The sequence below is a fragment of the Ovis canadensis genome, chromosome 19 (assembly GCF_042477335.2).
Source record: "Ovis canadensis isolate MfBH-ARS-UI-01 breed Bighorn chromosome 19, ARS-UI_OviCan_v2, whole genome shotgun sequence".
Taxonomy (NCBI): Eukaryota; Metazoa; Chordata; class Mammalia; order Artiodactyla; family Bovidae; genus Ovis; species Ovis canadensis.
This window is the reverse complement of record NC_091263.1, coordinates 15,244,028-15,266,296: the sequence shown is the minus strand read 5'-3', so window position 1 is coordinate 15,266,296 and position 22,269 is coordinate 15,244,028. Positions and strand designations below refer to the sequence as shown.

General features: G+C 41.7%; 1 protein-coding gene across 1 annotated transcript in view; it reads left to right on the top strand.

Moving 5' to 3' along the window:
- LANCL2 (LanC like glutathione S-transferase 2) overlaps positions 1 to 22,269 on the top strand; it is an 83,981-nt gene that overhangs the window by 53,194 nt on the left and 8,518 nt on the right. The window contains exon 6 of the mRNA XM_069561165.1: positions 75 to 257. Within this exon, the coding sequence (XP_069417266.1) occupies positions 75 to 257 (183 nt within the window). The remainder of the gene's footprint in view (positions 1 to 74; positions 258 to 22,269) is intronic.

Genomic DNA, 22,269 nt, shown 5'->3' with positions numbered 1-22,269 from the left:
TAGCTGCATTATAGGTTAGAAAAGAAAAAAAAAACTTATGGAAAAATTAATTAAATTTTTTATTTGTTTAAAAGCCAGCAGCAAAAGTGGACCAAGAAACCTTGACAGAAATGGTGAAACCTAGTATTGACTATATGCGCCACAAAAGATTCCGATCTGGGAATTATCCGTCGTCACTAAGCAATGAGACAGACCGACTGGTGCACTGGTGCCATGGGGCCCCCGGCGTCATCCACGTGCTCGTGCAGGCATACAAGGTCAGTGCGCAGGCTGTGTCCTTAGCACCCGATGCGCACACACACACTGTTCACCACCGAGTTTTCGGTTTGGTCTTGATAATCATATTTGCTTGCAAACTAAAAACCTTTTAGGGCTAATATTTCTACTAGTAAGCAGAAAATCTTATTTCACTGTTCATCACCACTATAGTTAGAGCTGTAAGTGTGTATGTGTGTCTTGAAAGGGATTAGATTTATGTGTAAAAGAAAACCTAGACGACATAAGTATGAATAACCAGTAAGGTAGGAGGTAGCATTAGAGCCACAGTGCTTGTTGTTTGACTTCACATCGTTTCATTTCCTTCCCTGAATAAGCCTTTGTTGTAGGATGATGATGATTTGGGAAATTTTAAATCTGAATTTAAAATTATTATAAAATTATTTATGGAAGATGGACATGGCGTTCAAATTTTCACACATAGTATTATTGGAAATTTGGCAATGCATTTACTGATTAACTGTAGTAGACTCTCAATCTGTCTGTGGACAGTGTTAAGAATACTGTTATTTCTCTCCTGGACTTAAAATTACCATGTAAATTGAAATTATCATGTAAAATTGCTTTTGAAATTTTTTCTTTTAATGCATCTTTGTAATGGTTGATATTTGATTTTCGCTCCTATAGATGCTACTCACATTTCACATAGGGCATACTCTTCTTGGTATGAACATGTATTATTTGAAACTATGTAGTATTTTAGATGGTCTTGGAAAAAATGTCAAGGTTTTTAATACTATTTCTGTGATGTATTAGGTATTTTGTTAATTGAAAGTGATTTCCTAACAGTTATGTTTGTGGACATTTGCGGACCTCACGGATGGAAGCTATTTTGGTGAATAGTTACAATCAGTGAGTTTCTGTGGTAGCTTAGATGGTGAAGAATCTGCCTGCAGTGCAGGAGACCTGGTTTTGATTACTGGGTTGAGAAGATCCTCTGGAGAAAGGAGTGGCTACCCACTCCAGTATTCTTGCCTAGAGAAACTTATGGACAGAGGAGCCTAGTAGACTACAAGTCCATGGGGTTACAAAGAGTCAGACATGACTGAGCAACGAACACTTTCACTTTTCTATGATCAGTTCTTTATGGTAAATTATAGGTTATAGTAACAAAATCTTCCACCTTCTAACCACACATTTAGGCTTTAGGGCATTAGCAGTTTGTGTGGACTCAGCCACTAATAAACAAATACTAACATTGGTCAAATAAAGTTATATTTGAAAAAGTAAATATGTTTCACAAGAAAACCATGTAAGTCATAGCAAAGTAATATCAAAGTTATCCTTTGATTCTGGGCTAAATGTATGCAAAAACCATACCCTCCCTTCCTATACCCACAATCCTGCTCTGTAATTTCCACAGTAGAACTGTTAGAAATGCATCTTGATGGTCAACTCTTGACCTTAACTTTTCATCAGCAAATGTTTTCATATAAATTATTCTCTAAAAACTCATTTGTTAGTTAATTATTTCTAACGTGGAATATCTTTCTTCTAGGTGGTGTTTGTCAGAATCACCTGGAGAGATTATTTTCAAACTATACTTTCTTTCCTTCTTCCTCAAGATTCTGGTGCCTTCCTGATATGAAGCGTCATTATAGACATATCAGTTTTCCCCTTTGTCTGTCAATTGTTTCGGTTATTTTACTACTGTGAATAAGCTGTAGTGAGCACTTGGACACGTCTTTTTGTAGGCATATGTTTGCATTTCTTTGGGAGCTGATAACGAGGAGCGGAATTGCTGGCTCAGAAGGTGACTTGCTTAGTTTCATAAGACACTGCTAGACCTTTTCTTAAAGGGCTGTACCATTTTTACGTTCAGTCAGCAGTGTAGGAGAATTCCAGTTGCTGCACATCTCTGCTAACTCTTGGTGTTGAAAGTTGTCTTCATTTCTGGTGGGTATTTCATTCTGGTTTTGACTTGTGTTTTCCTGATGTTTAATAATATCGAGCAATTTTGCTTGTGCTCATGGGTTGTTCGTACAGTTGAACCTTTAGCAACACAGGTTTGAGCTTTGTGGGGCCACTTACATTTGAATCTTTTTCAGTAAATACAGTACTATGGTACAACACAGTCCATGATGGGTTGAATGAAGATACAGAATGGCATACCCATAGGCCCCACTGTAAAGTCATACAAGGATTTTCAACTAGGTGGGGGCTGGTACCCCAGCCCCCAGATTGTTCAAGGGTTAACTGTATATTTTTCTTAAGTGTCTGTTCATATCTTTTCCCCACATTGTTTTATTTATTTTTTATCTTTTTATTATTGAGTTATAAGAATTCTTCCTCTATTCTGGTTGTAAGCCTTTTTGCAGATATGTTTTGGAAATAATTTCTCTTAGTCTGTAGTCAGCCTAATTTAATATTCTGTATGGGATCTTTTAATGAATCGAATTTTAAATTCTGGTGAAGTCTACCTTGTCAGTGTTGTGTTTTCTTTTTTTCATGGCAATTACTTTCTGAATCTTGTCTAAGAAATTTTACTCACTCCCAGGTTATACAGACAGTATTCTCCTACATGCTTCATGGATTTAGATTTTATATTTAGAATTGTCTCAAATTAAGTTTTATATACTGTGTGAAGGACGGAGGCTCATTTTCTCACTGTAGAAGTGTTTGATTGTTCCCACATTGTTTGTTGCAAAGACTTATTTCCCCAATTGATTTGTTACCTATAGAGGCACTAATTCAAAGATCGATTTCCCAGTAAGCATAGGTTTATATCTGGGCTCGCTGTTCTGTTGCTTTGGCCTCTTTATCTGTCATCGTAATACCATCTTGTCTGGATTACTCTAGCTCTAAGCTTTAAAATCGGGTATGTTAAGACTTCAGCTTTGCTTTTCTTTTGCAGAATTGTTTTAAATATCCTAGATCCTTTGCATTCCAGTATAAAATTTAGAAATCAGTTCATCAACCTCTGCAGAAGAGGCCTATTGGGATTATGACTGAGAGTGCAGTCAATTTATAGATCAATTTTGGTAGATTTGATATTGATATTGAATGTTCCTATCCACAAATATGGTTTCTGCTGTTTATATTTTCTCTCTATTAGGTCAGCAGTGTTTTATAGTTTTTGATGTTTTTGTATTTAAAGTGTGTCTCTTCATAGTTGGGCCCTGTCTAGCAGTGCAGGTTTAACAGTCTCGGCCTTTAACTTGGAAGTTCAGTTTAATAATGTTTGCATGGTTGGATTTAGCTCTACCGTTTTCCCATGAGGTTTCTGTTGGCTACATACTGGGACTTTTTCCCCCCTACTTTGTTTTTCCTTTTTTTTCCTTCCCTTTTAGGGAGGTAGGAGAGATTAATTGGATTTTTTTCAGGAATTCCATTTTAATTTCTCTGTTGACTCTTTAGTTGTATCTATTTGCACATTTGTTTCAGTTCAGGTCAGTTGCTCAGTCATGTCTGGCTCTTTGCAACCCCCTGGACTGCAGCACACCAGGCCTCCGTGTCCATCACCAACTCCCAGAGTTTACTTAAAATCACGTTCATTGAGTCACTGATGCCATCCAACCGTCTGATTTTCTATTGTCCCCTTTTCCTCCCCCTTCATCTTTTCCAGCATCAATCAATCAGGTCTTTTCAAATGAGCCAGTTCTTCGCATCAGGTGGCCAAAGGATTAGTTTCAGTTTCAGCATCAGTCCTTCCAGTGAATACTCAGGACTGGTCTCCTTTAGGATGGACTGGTTGGATCTCCTTGCAGTCCAAGGGACTCTCAAGAGTCTTCTCCAACACCACAGTTCAAAAGCATCAGTTCTTTGGTGCTCAGCTTTCTTTATAGTCCAACTCTCACATCCGTACGTAACTACTAGAAAAACCATAGCCTTGACTAGACAGACCTTTGTTGGCAAAGTAATGTCTCTGCTTTTTAATATGCTATCTAAGTTGGTCATAACTTTCCTTCCAAGGAGTAAGTGTCTTTTAATTTCATGTTTGCAGTCACCATCTGCAGTGATTTGGGAGCCCAAAAAATAAAATCTGCAACTGTTTCTTCATCTATTTGCCATGAAGAAGGGACTGGATGGCATGATCTTAGTTTTCTGAAGGTTGAGCTTTAAGCCAACTTTTTCACTCTTCTCTTTAACTTTCATCAAGAGGCTCTTCACTTCTTCTTCACTTTCTGGCATAATAGTAGTGTTATCTTCATATCCGAGGATATTGATAGTTCTCCCAGCAATCTTGATTCCAGCTTGTGCTTCATCCAGCCCAGTGTTTCCATGGTGTACTCTGCGTATAAGTTAAATAAGCAAGGTGGCAATATACAGCCTTGACGCACTCCTTTTTCTATTTGGAACCAGTCTGTTGTTCCATGTCCAGTTCTAACTGTTGCTTCCTGACCTGCATACAGGTTTTTCAAGAGGCAGGTCAGGTGGTCTGGTATTCCCATCTCTTTCAGAATTTTCCACAGCTTGTGATGATCCACACAGTTGAAGGCTTTCTTATAGTTAATAAAGCAGAAATAGGTGTTTTCCTGAAACTCTCTTGCTTTTCTGATTATCCAGCAGATGCTGGCAGTTTGATCTCTGGTTCCTCTGCCTTTTCTAAAACCAGCTTGAACATCTGCAAGTTCATGGTTCATGAATTGCTGAAGCCTGGCTTGGAGAATTTTGAGCATTACTCTACTAGCATGTGAGATGAGAGCAATTGTGTGGTAGTTTGAGCATTCTTTAGAATTGCCTTTCTTTGGGATTGGAATGAAAACTGACCTTTCCCAGTCCTGTAGCCACTGCTGAGTTTTCCAAATTTCCTGGCATATTGAGTGCAACACTTTCACAACATCATCTTTTAGGATTTGAAATAGCTCATCTGGAATTCCATCACCTCCACTAGCTTTGTTCATAATGATGCTTCCTAAGGCCCACTTGTGGAGAAGGAAATGGCAACCCACTCCAGTGTTCTTGCCTGGAGAATCCCAGGGACGGCGGAGCCCGGTGGGCTGCCGTCTATGGGGTTGCACAGAGTCAGACACGACTGAAGCGACTTAGCAGCAGCAGCAGCAGCAGCAGCAAGGCCCACTTGACTTCACATTCCAGGATGTCTGGCTCTAGGTGAGTGATCACACCATCATGATTATCTGGGTTGTAAAGCTCTTTTTTGTATAGTTCTTCTGTGTATTCTTGCCACCTCTTCGAAATATCTTCAGCTTTTGTTAGGTCCATACCATTTCTGTCCTTTATCGAGCCCATCTTTTCATGAAATCTTCCCTGGGTATCTCTAATTTTCTTGAAGAGATCGCCGGTATTTCCCATTCTATTGTTTTCCTCTATTTCTTTGCACAGATCACTGAGGAAAGTTTTCTTATCTCTCCTTGTTATTCTTTGGAACTCTGCTTTCAAATGGGTGTATCTTGCCTTTTCTCCTTTGCTTTTTGCTTTTCTTCTTTTTACAGCTATTTGTGAGTCCTCCTCAGACAGCCTTTTTGCTTTTTTACATTTCTTTTTCTTGGGGATGATCTTGATCCCTGTCTCCTGTATGATGTCACAAACCTCCATCCATAGTTCATGAGGCACTCTGTCTATCAGATCTAGTCCCTTAAGTCTATTTCTTACTTCCACTGTGTATTGTTAGTGATTTGATTTAGGTCATACCTGAATGGTCTAGTGGTTTTCCCTCCTTTCTTCAATTTAAGTCTGCATTTGCTAATAAGGAGTTCATGATCTGAGCCAGTCAGCTCCTGGTCTTGTTTTTGCTGACTGTATAGAGCTTCTCCATCTTTGGCTGCAAAGAATATAATCAGTCTAATTTTGATGCTGACCATCTGGTGATGTCCATGTGTAGAGTCTTCTCTTGTGTTGTTGGAAGAGGGTGTTTGCTATGACCAGTGTGTTCTCTTGGCAAAACTGTGTTAGCCATTGCCCTGCTTCATTCTGTTCTCCAAGGCCAAATTTGCCTGTTACTCCAGGTGTTTCTTGACTTCCTACTTTTGCATTCCAGTTCCCTATAATGAAAAGGGTAACTTTTTTGGTGTTAGTTCTAGAAGGTTTGTAGGTCTTCATAGAACCGTTCAACTTCAGCTTCTTCAGCATTACTGGTCGGGCCATAGACTTGGATTACCATGATATTGAATGGTTTGCCTTGGAAATGAACAGAGATCTGTCATTTTTGAAATTGCATCCAAGTACTGCGTTTTGAACTCTTGTTGACTATGATGAAGAATCCCTTCTAAGGGATTCTTGCCCACAGTAGGAGATATAATGGTCATCTGAGTTAAATTCACCCATTCCAGTCCATCTTAATTCATTGATTCCTAAAATGTCAACATTCACACTCTTGCCATCTCCTGTTTGACCACTCCCAATTTGCCTTGATTCATGGACCTAACATTCCAGGTTCCTATGCAATATTACTCTTTACAGCATCAGACCTTGCTTCCATCACCAATCACATTCACACCTGGGTGTTGTTTTTGGCTCCATCTCTTCATTCTTTCTGGAGTTATTTCTCCACTGATCTCCAGTAGCATATCGGGCACCTACCGACCTGGGAAGTTCATCTTTCAGTGTACTATCTTTTGGCCTTTTCATACTGTTCATGGGGTTCTCAAGGCAGGAATACTGAAGTGGTTTGCCATTCCCTTCACCAGTGGATCACATTTTGTCAGACCTCTCCACCATGACCTGTCTGTCTTGGGTGACCCTACACAACATGGTAATAGTTTCATTGAGTTAGACAAGGCTGTGGTCCATGTGATTAGATTGGTTGGTTTTCTGTGATTGTGGTTTTCAGTCTGTTTGCCATCTGATGGAGAAGGGTAAGAGGGTTACGGAAGGTTCCTGATGGGAGAGACTGACTGAGGGGGAAAAGTGAAAGTGAAAGTGAAGTAGCTCAGTCATGTCCGACTCTTTGCGACCCCGTGGACTGTAGCCCTCCAGGCTCCTCCGTCCATGGGTTTCTCCAGGCAAGAATACTGGAGTGGGTTGCCATTTCCTTCTCCAGGGGCTCTTCCCAACCCAGGGATCGAACCCAGGTCTCCCGCATTGCAGGTAGACGCTTTAACCTCTGAGCCACCAGGAAACTGGGTCTTATTCTGAGTGGTGGGGCCATTCTCAGTAAATCTTTAATCCAGTTTTCCATTGATGGGTGGAGCTGTGTTCCCTCCCTGGTATTTAACTAGGGCCAAACTATGGTGGAATGACTTCCCTGGTGGCTCAGATGTAGGAGACCCAGTTTCAATCCCTGGGTGGAGAAGATCTCCTGGAGAAGTAAATGGCAACCCACTCCAGTATTCTTGCCTGGAAAATCCCATGGACAGAGGAGCCTGGTAGGCTACAGTCCATGGGGTCGCAAAGAGTCCGACACGACTGAGCGACTTGACTTTCAAACTATGGTGGAGATAATGAAGATAATGGTGACCTCCTTCAAAAGATTCCACGCATGTACTGCTACACTCAGTGCTCCCAACCCTGCAGCAGGCCAGCACCAATCCATGCCTCCACTGGAGACTCCTGGACACTCACGGGCAAGTCTGAGTCAGTCTCTTCTAGGGTCACTGCTCCTTTCTCCTGGGTCCTGGTGCACAGAGTTCTGTTTGTGCCTTCCAAGAGTCTATTTCCCAGTACTGTATAAGTTCTGGCAGCTCTATGGTGGGGTTAATGGCGACCTCCTCCAAGAGGGCTTATGCCATGCCCAGGTCTGCTGCACCCCGAGCCCCTGCCCCTGTGACGGTCCACCACTGACCTGTACCTCCACAGGACATGCTCAAACACAGTTCTGTCTCAGTCTCTGTGGGGCCCCTGGGTCCTGGTGCACACAAGGTTTGTTTGAGCCTTCTGAGCATGTCTGGAAGGAACGGGGTTTGATTCTAAGTGTGAATTTGCTTCTCCTACCATCTTGCTGGTGCTTTTCCTTTGCCCTTGGACGTAGGGTATCTCTCCACAGCCGCTCCAGTGCCTGCCGTTCTTCTGGGGTTTCTCTGACCTCGAACGTGGGGTATCTCCTCTTGGCTGGTCCAGCAAAGCACAGCCACTGCTCCTGACCTTGGACGTGGGGTATATTGTCACGGCTGGTCCAGCAAAGTGCAGCCACTGCTCCTGACCTTGGACGTGGGGTATCTCCGTATGGCTGGTCCAGCAAAGCGCAGCTGCTGCTCCTAACCTTGGACATGGGGTATCTCTACACAGCTGGCCCAGCAAAGCACAGCCGCTGCTCCTGACCTTGGACATGGGGTCTCTTCTCAGCTGCTCACTGCTCATTTTTTAGTGGTTACTAAATATACATCTTTAATATTTCAATATAGAAATTGCGATGGACATCCTTAACTTTTCACATTCTCCTTAGAATTAACATTGTACATTTCACATAAAAAAGAAGAAAGTAGTAAGTGCCAAGTTCTCTTGACTGCAGTTCTTTATATCTTTATTACATCTGTCAGATGTATAAATCAAGAAATGTTAAAAACCAGTGATATAATTTTTAGTTTCATAATTTTGCTTTTTAAACAGTATTTTAAAGAAATTAAGACAAAGAAGATGGTCTTTCATATTTATTTGTATATTTGCTCTTTATAGTGCTCTTCATTCCTTCTTGAAGATCCATATCTTTCCTTTAGGCTGAAGAGCTTCCTTTAGCATTTCTTATAGTCAGTTTGGTAACAACACATTGATTATCCGTTGTTACTTATCACTTGTCTTTATTTCACCTTCATTTTTTTTTTAAATGGAAAATAAAGGACAGTATATTTTAGTTGTAGCGTATACTTTTGGATCCCAACACGTTGCTAAATGTCTCATACCTCAGGCCCTGCCTCAGGTACTTAGCACCGTACAGGCACCAGGTGGTTCTGCCTGGAACCACACACTTGAATGCACCAGCTGGAACTCCTTTGACCCGGCTTTGGCTTATTCAGTAGATTACTTAGGAGAGGGTGATCCATTGTCAAAGATGTGATTCATGCAAGGAATGTGTGTCTGGCAAACAGCCTTCAGTTTGTTGATTGTTGTGGTATTTGTGGTAACAAAGATTTTGTATCTTTTTCCTGATTTAAGGAAATTTCTTGCAGTTCTCTGTGATGATGACATCCAGATGAACCAATAAAATTCTAACAGTAGAATTCCTACTGTTTCATATTCCTGCGGCACTAGTGTGTGGGTATTTTGTACCAAAGTGCTTTATAGATTTCAAGGTGAGCTTGACATTTTGGGAGTACTGGTTCATCTACGTTACATACCAGGGAACTTTTCTTAATATATGTGAACATTTTGGTTATTTCCTGGTTGTTCCAACAGTGGTCATTTTCATGGGCAAAATCTGAAGCCATCCCTCTGGGTGGTGCTTCAGTCTTCCTTCTACATCTTGTGGTGATTTGTGAAGAATGCTCTCCTTATCATGAGCATTTAAATCAATTCTGCGGACATTTCTTTATTATTCCAAAAACTGCAGAGAACAGGGATTTTGTAATAACTGATCCAGAAATTTCCTACCACTTTAAGAATGCCGAACAATAAGACTCAGTGGTAAAGAATCTGCTTGCAAATTCAGAGGTTGCAGGAGATGTGGGTTCGATCCCTGGGTCAGGAAGATCCCTGGAGAAGGAAATAGCAACCCACTCCAGTATTCTTGCCTGAAGAATCCCATGGACAGAAGAACCTAGTGGGCTACAGTCCATGGGGTTGCAAAGAGTCGGACATGAGTTAACGACTGAGCATGCACAACAATAAGCAAAAGCAGTGATGGAGATGAATACTGCTGTATACTTAGGAAAACTCAATTCTTCCACCCCATCAAATTGGCTGCTAAGTGGAAGATGTTAAAAAAAAGAAAGAAAAAAACTGAAGTTGCTTTTTTATATTATTATTGTCATGGGATTCCATCTCTCCAAGGCTTACAATGAAAATGCCTCTTAGGAATTATTTTTTTAATTAACTGGTGAAATACTGTAAGTTAATAAAGTTATTATTTCTGGAAGAGGTCTTAGTAAATGAATCACCTGAAACTTCACTTCTGCTTGTGAGAATTTAAAAAAAAAAGTGAAGTAGTTTTATTAACTTTGTGTCATGTTTGTTTCTTGGCAAGTCGAAACTCTGTCACCAATCCAGCTTCACTGAATATGAGCTTATATTTTTTCCTTTTTTCGTATTTTCCTTAAAGGCTTTGATTTTAATAGTTGAAACCATTTTGAAGAAGATAAAGGAAATATATGAAAGATGAAAAAGGAAAGATGAAAGCTTTAAGAAGAGAGGGAAAAGCCTTCATTTCCTTGGAGCAGACATTGTTATTCATTGTTTATGAGGGAATGATAAACACCATGGCAATAAGACATAATGATTTGCACCCCACAAGCTGTTCCATATAGTCATGTATTAAACCATAAAAGAAAAAAGTCAACCCAATTTTCCCTTGGAAAAGGGAGTAATATCAGAATGTTATAGCTCAATGGAAAAATTCACAAGGTATTAAAAAAATCTGGATTTTATTTCATACCTTGAAATCTGCAGCAGGGTTCTACAGAGGAGAGAGAGGAGCAAGGTCTCAGTGACCAGGTCTGAGGGAGGGAGAGCGTATGTTCTAGCCCAGTGGCTCCGAAGAGTTAGATTCACTCTGCAGAGGATTAGACATGAAACAGTGTGATCTCAGAGGGCTCTGGAACCACTGGCACGTTCTGTTCACTCTCGTTGTTGTTGTTGTTTTTTTTTTTAATTGGAGTATAGTTGAATAGCATGAAAAGGCAAAAAGATACAACACTGAAAGATGAGCCTCCTAGGTCAGTAAGTGTCCAGTATACTACAGGGCAAGAGCAGAGAAATAGCTCCACAAAGATTGAAGAGAGTGAGCCAAAGCAGAAACGACACCCGGTTGTGGATGTGTCTGGTGGTGAAAGTAAAGTAAGATGTGTAAGGAACAGTATTGCATAGGAACCTGGAATGTTAGGTCCGTGAATCAAGATAAATTGGATGTGGTCAAACCAGAGATGGCAAGAGTGAACGCTGACATTTTAGGAATCAGTGAATTAAAATGGACAGGAATGGCCAAATTTGATTCAGATGACCATTGTATCTACTACTGTGGGCGAGAATCCCTTAGCAGAAATGGAGTAGCCATCATATTCAACAAAAGAGTCTGAAATGCAGCCCTTGGGTGTAATCTCAAAAACAACAGAATGAACTCAGTTCATTACCAAGGCAAACCATTCAACATTGCAGTAATCCAAATCTGTGCCCCAACCACTAATGCTGAAGAAGCTGAACTTGGAATGATTCTCTGAAGACCTACAAGGCCTTCTAGAACTAACACCAAAAAAAAGATGTCCTTTTCATCATAGTGGACTAGAATGCAAAAGTTGGAAGTCAAAAGATAGCCTGGAGTAACAGGCAGGTGTGGCCTTGGAGTACAAAATGAAGAAGGCAGAGGCTCACAGTTTTGCCAAGAGAACACACTGGTCATAGCAAACACCCTCTTCCAACAATACAAGAGACGACTGTACATGTGGCCATCATCAGTACCAAAATGAGATTGATTATATTCTTTGCAGCCAAAGGTGGAGAAGCTCTACACAGTCTGCAAAAATAAGACCTGGAGCTGACTATGGGCCAGACCATCAGCTCCTTATTGCAAAATGCAAGAAAGTAAGGAAAACCATGAGGCCATTCAGGTATGACCTAAATCAAATCCCTTTTGATTATGCAGTGTAGGTGATGAATAGATTCAAGGGATTAGGTCTGGTAGACAGAATGCCTGAAGAACTATGGATGGAGGTTTATAGCGTTGTATAGGGGGTAGTGACCAAAACCATCCTCAAGAAAAGAAATACAACAGCAAGACAGAGTGGTTGTCTGAGGAGGCCTTGCAAATAGCTGAGAAAAGAAGAAAAGCAGAAGGCAAAGGAGAAAGGAAAAGATACACCCAACTGAATGCAGAGTTCTAGAGAATAGCAAGGAGAGATAAGAAAGCCTTCCTCAGTGATCATTGCGATGAAATAGAGGAAAACAATAGAATGGGAAAGACTAGAGATCTCTTCAAGAAATCAGAGATTCCAAGGGAACATTTCATGCAAAGGTGGGCACAATAAAAGAATAAAGAAACAATAAGGACCTAACAGAAGCAGAAGAGATTAAGAAGAAGTGGCAAGAATACACAGAACTACACAAAAAAGATCTTAATGACCCAGATAACCACGATCCTGTGATCACTCACTGATAGCCAGACATCCTGGAGTGCAAAGTCAAGTGGGTCTTAGGAGCATTACTACAAACAAAGCTAGTGGAGGTGATAAAATTCCTGCTGAGCTATTTCAGATCCTAAAAGATGATGCTGTGAAAGTACTGCACTCAATATGCCAGCAAATTTGGAAAACTCAGCAGTGGCTACAGGACTAGAAAAGGTCAGTTTCTATTCCAATCCCAGTGAAAGGCAAGGCCAAAGAATATTAAAATTACTGCACAGTTGTACTCATTTCACATGCTATAAGGTAATCCTCAAACTCTTCCAAGCTAGGCTTCAGGAGTACATGAATTGAGAACTTTAAGATGCACAAGCTGAATTTAGAAAAGGCAGAGGAACCAGAACTAATTGCCAACATCTGCTGGATCATAGAAAAAGCAAGGGTATTCCAAAAAAAGATCTGCTTTGTTGACTACGCTAAAGCCTTTGACTATGTGGATCAAAACAAACTGGAAAATTCTTAAAGAGATGGGAATACCAGACTACCTGACCTGCCTCCTGAAAAACCTGTATGCAGGTCAAGAAGCAACAATTAGAACCGAACATGGAACAACAGACTGGTTCCAAATTGGGAAAGGAGTACATCAAGGCTCCTTTGTCACCCTGCTTATGTAATTTATATGGAGAGTACATCATGTGTAATGCCGGGCTGGATGAAGCCCAAGCTGGAATCAAGATTGCTGGGAGAAATATCAATAAACTCAGATATGCAGATGATACCACTCTAGTGGCAGAAAGTGAAGAGGAACTAAAGAGCTTCTTGATGAAAGTGAAAGAGGAGAGTGAAAAAGCTAGCTTAAAACTTAGCATTCAAAAAAAAAAAAAAAAAAAACCAAGATCATGGCGTCCAGTCCCATCACTTCTTGGCAAATAAATAGGGAAATAATGAAACAGTGACAGACTTTATTTTCTTGGGCTCCAGAGTCACTGCAGACAGTGACTGCAGCCATGAAAGACTTGCTCCATGGAAGAAAAGCTGTGACAAACCTACACAACATATTAAAAAGCAGAAACATCACTTGACTGACAAATTGAGTGAGTGAGTGAGTGAAGCTGCTCAGTCGTGTCCAACTCTTTGTGACCCCATGGACTGTAGGTGCCTACCATGCTTCTCTGTCCGTGGGATTTTCCAGGCAAGAGTACTGGGGTAGGTTGCCATTTCCTTCTCCAGAAGATCTTCCCAACCCAGGGGTCGAACCCGTGTCTCCCGCATTGTAGGCAGATGCTTTACTCTCTGAGCCACCTTACTGACAAATTATGTATAGTCAAAAGCTATGTTTTTTCCAGTAGTCATGTGTGGATATGAGAGTTGGACCATAAAGAAGGCTGAGTGCTGAACAATTGATGATTTTGAACTCTGGTGTTGGAGAAGACTCTTGAGAGAGTCCCTTGGATTTCAGTGAGATCCAACCATCAATCCTAAAGGAAATCAACTTGGAATATTCATTGAAGGACTGATGCTGAAGCTGAAGCTCCAGTACTTTGGCCACCTGATGTGAAGAGCCAGTTCGCTGGAAAAGTCCCTGATGCTGGGAAAGAATGAGGGCGAGCAGAGAAGGGGGCGATAGAGTATAAGATGGTTGGATGGCATCACTGGCTTGATGGACGTGAGTTTGAGCAAACTCTGGGAGATAGCAAAGGACAGGGAAGCCTGGCACGCTGCAGTTCATGGGGTTGCAGAGAGTCAGACATGACTTGGCTACTGAACACCAACATAGCTGATTTACAATGTCATTGTTAGCTTCACAAAGCAATAGTATATAGCAATAGTTACAGCAAAGCAATTCAGATTTTATACACACACACACACACACACACACATATAATTTTTTCAGATTCCACACATAAGTGATATCATATGTTACTTGGCTTACTTCACTTAGTATGTTAATCTCTAGGTCCACTCATATTGTTGCAAATGGCATTATTTCAGTCTTGTACTATTTCAGAGCAATATTGCGTTGTGTATATGTACCACAACTTCATTTATTTATCCATCAGTGGATATTTAGGTTGCTTCCAGGCTCTTGTAAATTCCACCTTCATTCTTTGAAGATATTTTTGCTGAATGTCTATGCTAACAGTTCTTTTTTCCCTTTCAGTTCTTTAAAGATACTGCTCCACAGTCTTCCGGCCTAAACTGTTTCTAAGATGTTAGTCATTCTTTTTTTTAGTAGTAGTATATTTTTCTTACAAGTATGTGTTTTCTCTGGAAGCTCTTGACATATCCTTTTACTTTTTGGTTTTCAGTATTTTATCAGGTACCTATGTATATCTGTATTTATCCTGCTTGAGAGCCTTTGGGTTTTTGACTTGTAATTGTATGCCTTTCATGACACTTGGTAAATGTTAGGCCTTTAATTTTTAGTAGGTCCCTAAGACTTTTGTTTTTAATTTTTTTCTGTAATTCAGATTGTATAATTTCTATTTATTTAGCTTCATCTTCACTAATAATTTCTTCTGTATTAAGTCTTACCAGTAAATTTTTAATTTCACCTATTGGTGTTTTATCAATTTCTGAATATCTGTCTTTTTTTTTTTCTATCATAACAACTTTAATTGACATTTTGACTCGTAACAGAAAAGTGATCAGATGGAGAAAGCTAGCAAATAAATATTTTTGTAAAACTGTTTTCCTAAATTATAAGAAGCATATTCTGAACAAAATAATAATTATTTTTCTAGTGTGATCAAAGCCACTCTTTTATCTTCCTCTTTCTGATTTTTTTCTGTTCTTCTTTTAAATGTATTTATTTTTAATTGCAGGATAATTCCTTTACAGTATTGTGTCATCAGCCAGCCTTAGTATACATACATCCCCTCCTCCCCACCTCCCACCCCGTCCCAGCCCTCTGGGTTGTCACAGAGCCTGGGTTTGAGTTCCCTGAGTCACACAGCAGATTCCCACTGGCTGTCTGTTTTACATTCGTTAGTGTATATGCTTCCAAGCTGTTGTCCCCATTCGTCTCACCCACGCCTTCCACCTCACTGCCTATGTCTGCAAGTCTGTTCTCTATGTCTGTGTCACCGTTGCTGCCCAGCAAATAGGTGCATCAGTACCATCTTTCTAGATTCCATATATATGCATTAATATTCAGTGTTTGTGTTTCTCTTCTCTGACTGACTTTGCTCTGTGTAATAGGCTCTAGGATCATCCACCTCATTAGAACTGACTCATATGCGTTCCTTTTATGGCTGAGTAGTATTCCAGTCCATATGTACCTCGGCTGCTTTATCCATTCATCTGTCGATGGATATCCGTGTCTTAGCTATTATAAATTTGGGTACATGTGTCTTTTTCAGTTTTTGTTTCCTTAGGGTATATGTCTAGAAGTGGTCTTGCTGGGTAGTTGGCAGTTTTATTCCTAATGTTTGAAGGAATCTCCATACTGTCTTTCACAGTGGCTGTATCCATTTACATTCCCACTAGCAGTGCAAGAGGGTTGCCTGTTCTTCACATTCTCTCCAGCATTTATTTGTGTGGATTTTTCAATCATGGCCATTCTGACTGGTTTCTCTGAGATTTCCAAAGCATTCTCTGATGTGGAGTATAGTTTCTTTTTTATCCTTAAAGATTTTTAATGACTGCCCCAATTCCATGCCTTTATTTTCAACATTTGGTCATCTCAGCATCAGTCCATTTTGTTAAGCCAACAGGCTCAGAGAAGTTACGATGACTTACCCCAAGTTATACAGTCAGTAGCTGTGGGAGAGGGAATCTAACCAGTGTCTTCTGACTCCAGATCCCTTATGTTGCCCTCTGCATTGCATGTCTCTTCAGACTTTCTGTCATGACACTTCCAGGGAAATTTAGCATTTGAGAGAGGTAATGTCGATCAGTAAATAGATTTTTCTGGCCAAGTTATAATGGCTACAATGTAGAAAAGATAAAATCTGTGATTAAATCTGGGGGCTTTTGTCCGTGTTTATTAAATTTCCAAATGTCCCACTATGAAAAGTCGCTTCTCACTTGGAGCATGAGCCTCTGATGGTGGTGGGTGTGGTGGCTGTGTGCCCGGTGCCGAGGGAGGAAGGGAAAGCGCCGTGTACGCAGCGCACCCCCAGCAGCTTCAGCCTAAGCAGGGGAGCAGGGGCTCTGCCTGACTGCACCAGCTGGAGACCACTGGAAAGGATGAAGGAGCCATAGCTTTCCTTCAGGACTGGGCTTACTCTCTGTGATTTCATGACATAGCCTCTGAAACAGTCTCCCTTTGAAACAGAGCAGGACCCTATGGTTCTGGTCCCCCACGCCATCATGTCCTGTGCCTGCCTTTTGTCTGTGGAAAACTTTAGTCAAGGAGTAAGTTTAATCAGAGAAGTGAGAAATGTGCAAACGAAGGGAAACAGTCTGAAGAGACTAAATGATAAGAACGTGCTCATTAAACACAGTAAGGGACCTTTGCTTCTTTCGCACGGGCCATACATAATCTGGGCCATATCCTGTGAGCTGTCTTATAGATACTGAAAAACCAGGAGGAGAAGTGAGAGAGTCAATTACTAGGCAGGCTGATAAGTCTGGGGGTCCCCAGGAGAGAGGGATCTGGGGTTCTCAAGGAGGAGATGGGGTCTGGAATTCTCAAGGAGGAGGAAAGGAGAAACCTTTTTTTTCCCTCTACATTCCTTAGTCTTAGTCACATAAAACGTTTTTATCTTTAAGCCTCAAACTGATGATTACACAACAAACAACTCAGTTTAAACTCTGTGCTCTGTGAGTGAGTGAGTGACGTCGCTCAGTCATGTCCGACTCTTTGCGACCCTGTGGACTACCAGGCTCCTCCGTCCATGGGATTCTCCAGGCAAGAATACTGGAGTGGGTTACCATTTCCTTCTCCAGGGGATCTTCCCGACCCAGGGATCAAACCCGGGTCTCCCGCATTGGAGGCAGACGCTTTAACCTCTGAGCTACCCAACCGGAATTCCATCACCTCCACTAGCTTTGTTCCTGTGATGCTTTCAAAGGCCCACTTGACTTCACATTCTAGGATGTCTGGCTGTAGGTGAGTGATCACACCATCGTGATTATCTGGATTGAGAAGCTCTTTTTTGTACAGTTCTCCTGTGTATTCTTGCCACTTCTTCTTAATATCTTCTGCTTCTGTTAGGTCCATACCATTTCTGTCCTTTATCGAGCCCATCTTTGCATGATATGTTCCCTTGGTATCTCTCTTGAAGAGATCTCTAGTCTTTCCCATTCTGTTGTTTTCCTCTATTTATTTGATTTGATCGCTGAGGAAGGCTTTCTTATCTCTCCTTGCTATTCTTTGGAACTCTGCATCAGATGCTTATATCTTTCCATTTATCCTTTGCTTTTTGCCTCTCTTCTTTTCACAGTTGTTTGTAATGCCTCCTCAGACAGCCATTTTGCTTTTTTGCTTTTCTTTTCCATGGGAATGGTCTTGATCCCTGTCTCCTGTACAATGTCACGAACCTCTGTCCATAGTTCATCAGGCACTCTGTCTATCAGATCTAGGCCCTTAAATCTATTTCTCACTTCCACTGTATAATCATAAGGGATTTGATTGAGGTCATACCTGAATGGTCTAGTGGTTTTCTTTCCTTTCTTCCATTTCAGTCTGAATTTGGCAGTAAGGAGTTCATGATCTGAGCCACAGTTAGCTCCCGGTCTCATTTTTGCTGACTGTATAGAGCTTCTCCATCTTTGGCTGCAGAGAATATAATCAGTCTAATTTTGGTGCTGACCATCTGGTGATGTCCATGTGTAGAGTCTTCTCTTGTGTTGTTGGAAGAGGGTGTTTGCTGTGACCAGTGCGTTCTCTTAGGAGAACTCTATTAACCTTTGCCCTGCTTCATTCTGTACTCCAAAGCCAAATTGGATTGTTACTCCAGATGTTTCTTGACTTCCTACTTTTGCATTCCAGTGTCCTATAATGAAAAGGATATCTTTCTTAGGTGTTAGTTCCAGAAGGTCTCATAGGTCTTCATAGAACCGTTCAACTTCAGCTTCTTCAGCGTTACTGGTTGGGGCATAGACTTGGATTACCGTGATGTTGAATGGTTTGCCTTGGAAACGAACAGAGATCATTCTGTCATTTTTGAGATTGCATCCAAGTACTGCATTTTGGACTCTTGTTGACCATGATGACTACTCCATTTCCTCTAAGGGATTCCTGCCCACAGTAGTAGATATAATGGTCATCAGAGTTAAATTCACCCATTCCAGTCCATTTTAGTTCACTGATTCCTAGAATGTCAACATTCACTCTTACCATCGCCTGTTAGACCACTTCCAATTTGCCTTGATTCATGGACCTGACATTCCAGGTTCTTATGCAATATCACTCTTTACAGCATCGGACCTTGCTTCTATCACCAGTCACATCCACAACTGGGTATTGTTTCTGCTTTGGCCCCATCCCTTCATTCTTTCTGGAGTTATTTCTCCACTGATCTCCAGTAGCATATTGGGCACCTACCGACCTGCGAAGTTCCTTTTTCAATATGCTATCATTTTGCCTTTTCATACTGTTCATGGGGTTCTCAAGGCAAGAATACTGAAGTGGTTTGCCATTCCCTTCTCCAGTGGACCACATTCTGTCAGACCTCTCCACCATGACCTGCCTGTCCTGGGTGGCCCCACATGGCATGCCTTAGTTTCACTGAGTTAGACAAGGCTGTGGTCCGTGTGATCAGATTGGCTAGTTTTCTGTGATTATGGTTTCCATGTGTCTGCTCTCTGATGCCCTCTTGCAACACCTACCATCTTACTTGGGTTTCTCTTACCTTGGACGTGGGATATCTCTTCACGGCTGCTCCAGCAAAGTGCAGCCACTGCTTCTTATCTTGGATGAGGGATATCTCCGCACAGCCAGCCCTCCTGACCTTAAATGTGGAGTAGCTCCTCTCGGCCCTCTTGCGCCCGTGCAGCCACCACTCCTTGGACATGGGGTTGCTCCTCTCGGGTGCCTCCCCTGTCCTCGGGCACAGATATTAAGAGGTGGCAAGAATACACAAGAGAACTGTACAAAAAAGAGCTTCACGACCCAGATAATCACGATGGTGTGATCACTCACCTAGAGCCAGACATCCTGGAATGTGAAGTCAAGTGGGCCTTAGAAAGCATCACTACGAACATAGCTAGTGGAGGTGATGGAATTCCACTTGAGCTATTTCAAATCCTGAAAGATGATGCTGTGAAAGTGCTGCACTCAATATGCCAGCAAATTTGGAAAACTCAGCAGTGGCCACAGGACTGGAAAAGGTCATTTTTCATTCCAATCCCAAAGAAAGGCAATGCCAAAGAATGCTCAAACTACCACACAATTGCACTCATCTCACACTCTAGTAAAGTAATGCTCAAAATTCTCCAAGCCAGGCTTCAGCAGTTCATGAATCATGAACTTCCAGATATTCAAGCTGATTTTAGAAAAGGCAGAGGAACCAGAGATCAAATTGTCAACATCCACTGGATCATCGAGAAAGCAAGAGAGTTCCAGAAAATCATCTATTTCTGCTTTATTGACTATGCCAAGCTTTTGACTGTTGTATCACAATAAACTGTGGAAAATTCTTCAAGAGATGGGAATACCAGACCACCTGACGTGCCTCTTGAGAAACCTGTATGCAGGTCAGGAAGCAACAGTTAGAACTGGACATGGAACAACAGACTGGTTCCAAATAGGAAAAGGAGTGCGTCAAGGCTGTATATTGTCCCTGCTTATTTAACTTACATGCAGAGTACATCATGAGAAAAGCTGGGCTGGAAGAAGCACAAGCTGGAATCAAGATTGCCGGGAGAAATATCGATAACCTCAGATATGCAGATGACACCATCTTTATGGCAGAATCTAAAAAGCCTCTTGATGACAGCTAAAGAGGAGAGTGAAAAAATTGGCTTAAAGCTCAACATTCAGAAAACGAAGATCATGGCATCTGGTCCCATCACTTCATGGGAAATAGATGGGGAAACAGTGTCAGACTTTTGTTTTGGGGGCTCCAAAATCACTGCAGATGGTGATTGTAGCCATGAAATTAAAAGATGCTTACTCCTTGGAAGGAAAGTTATGACAAACCTAGATAGCATATTCAAAAGCAGAGACATTACTTTGCCAACAAAGGTCCGTCTAGTCAAGGCTGTGGTTTTTCCAGTAGTCATGTATGGATGTGAGAGTTGAACTGTGAAGAAAGCTGAGTGCTGAAGAATTGATGGTTTTGAACTGTGGTATTGGAGGAGACTCTTGAGAGTCCCTTGGACTGCAAGGAGGTCCAACCAGTCCATCCTAAGGGAGATCAGTCCTGGGTGTTCATTGGAGGGACTGATGCTAAAGCTGAAACTCCAATACTTTGGCCACCTCATGCAAAGATTTGACTCATTGGAAAAGACTCTAATGCTGGGAGGGATTGGGGGCAGGAGGAGAAGGGGACTACAGAAGATGAGATTGCTGGATGGTATCACCGACATGATGGACATGAGTTTGAGTGAACTCCGGGAGTTGGTGATGGACAGGGAGGCCTGGTGTTTTGCGATTCATGGAGTCGCAAAGAATCAGACATGACTGAAGGACTTAACTGAACTGAACTCTGTACTGACAACAGTGTATCCTGGTTGAGGACAGTTTCTCCTTCCTGAAAACCTTCTGGCTAATCCTGTTATTAGGATTAATAATGTAAATTATGGAGTGGGTCTGTAAATTATGGGTCTGTAAATTATGGGTTTGGAGGTCTTTACAACCTCCAAACATTGTTCTGATTCATTGTAATAACTAATTAAAAAGTATATAACTCCCTTGCTAACACTAGGGAGGGTCACTCTTTCTGCCCCCTTCTGATGTCTGTTGGAAGCTTTCTCTACCTTTTTTATACTTTAATAAAACTTTATTACACCAGTTCTACCCTGGTGGCTCAGATGGTAAAGCGTCTGCTTACAAAGCAGGAGACCCAGGTCCTATCCATGGGTGGGAAGATCCCCTGGAGAAGGAAATGGCAACCCACTCCAGTACTCTTACCTGGAAAATCCCATGGACAGAGGAGCCTGGTGGGCTACAGTCCTTGGGGTCACAAAGAGTCGAACCCGACTGACCAGTTTCACTTTCACATTATTACACAAAAGCTCTGAGCAATCAGACCTCGTTTCTGCCCCGGATCGAATTCTTCTCCTCCAGAGGCCAAGAATCCCTGCGTCTTTCATTGTTTAGCCACCTTTCAGAAGCTATCTACATGATTACCAGACTATCCAGGACTTGAGCTGCCACAGTTCTGAGAACTGACTTCAAGGAAATGGGAACAAGTGCACCACAGAACTGAAGATTAACTGTATCCATAACAACCAAGATGATGCCGGTCAGAACACTGATGACCAGTTGAAGATGACTGTTGGAGATGACTGTGCTGTTTCTGCATGTAATCTCCTCCAACCCCACTCTGTTTGTAAAAGCTCTCACCTCCTGCTTGGTGGTGTTGAGGGCGGAGTCGGTCTTTGGACATATGTCCGCCACCTCCCCCTACGCCAGTTGCCAGCATCTGAAATAAAGCAAATTTTCTTTCCACCAACCTGGCCTGCTTATTGGCTTTTGAATGGTGAGCAGCCAGACCCCCAGATGCTGATCCCCTTTCAGCTGCTGTTTCTCCTGCTCCTCAGAGCCTCCTCAGTTGGATGCCTAGGAGGTCACAGGGAAGATCCTTTTGGCCACCCAAGAGAACTCTTCTCCAGTGACCTTTTGCTTCAAACCCATGGTCTAAAACTTGTTTGCACTAGAATGGAATGAGCTCAGCAGCAGAGATTGCTATTAATAAAATAACAGATTCTGAGGAGAGGACTGGGAAGGAAAACAAATGCAGTGAGAGGAGAAAGAGCAGGGTGAAGGGAAGTGGGAATG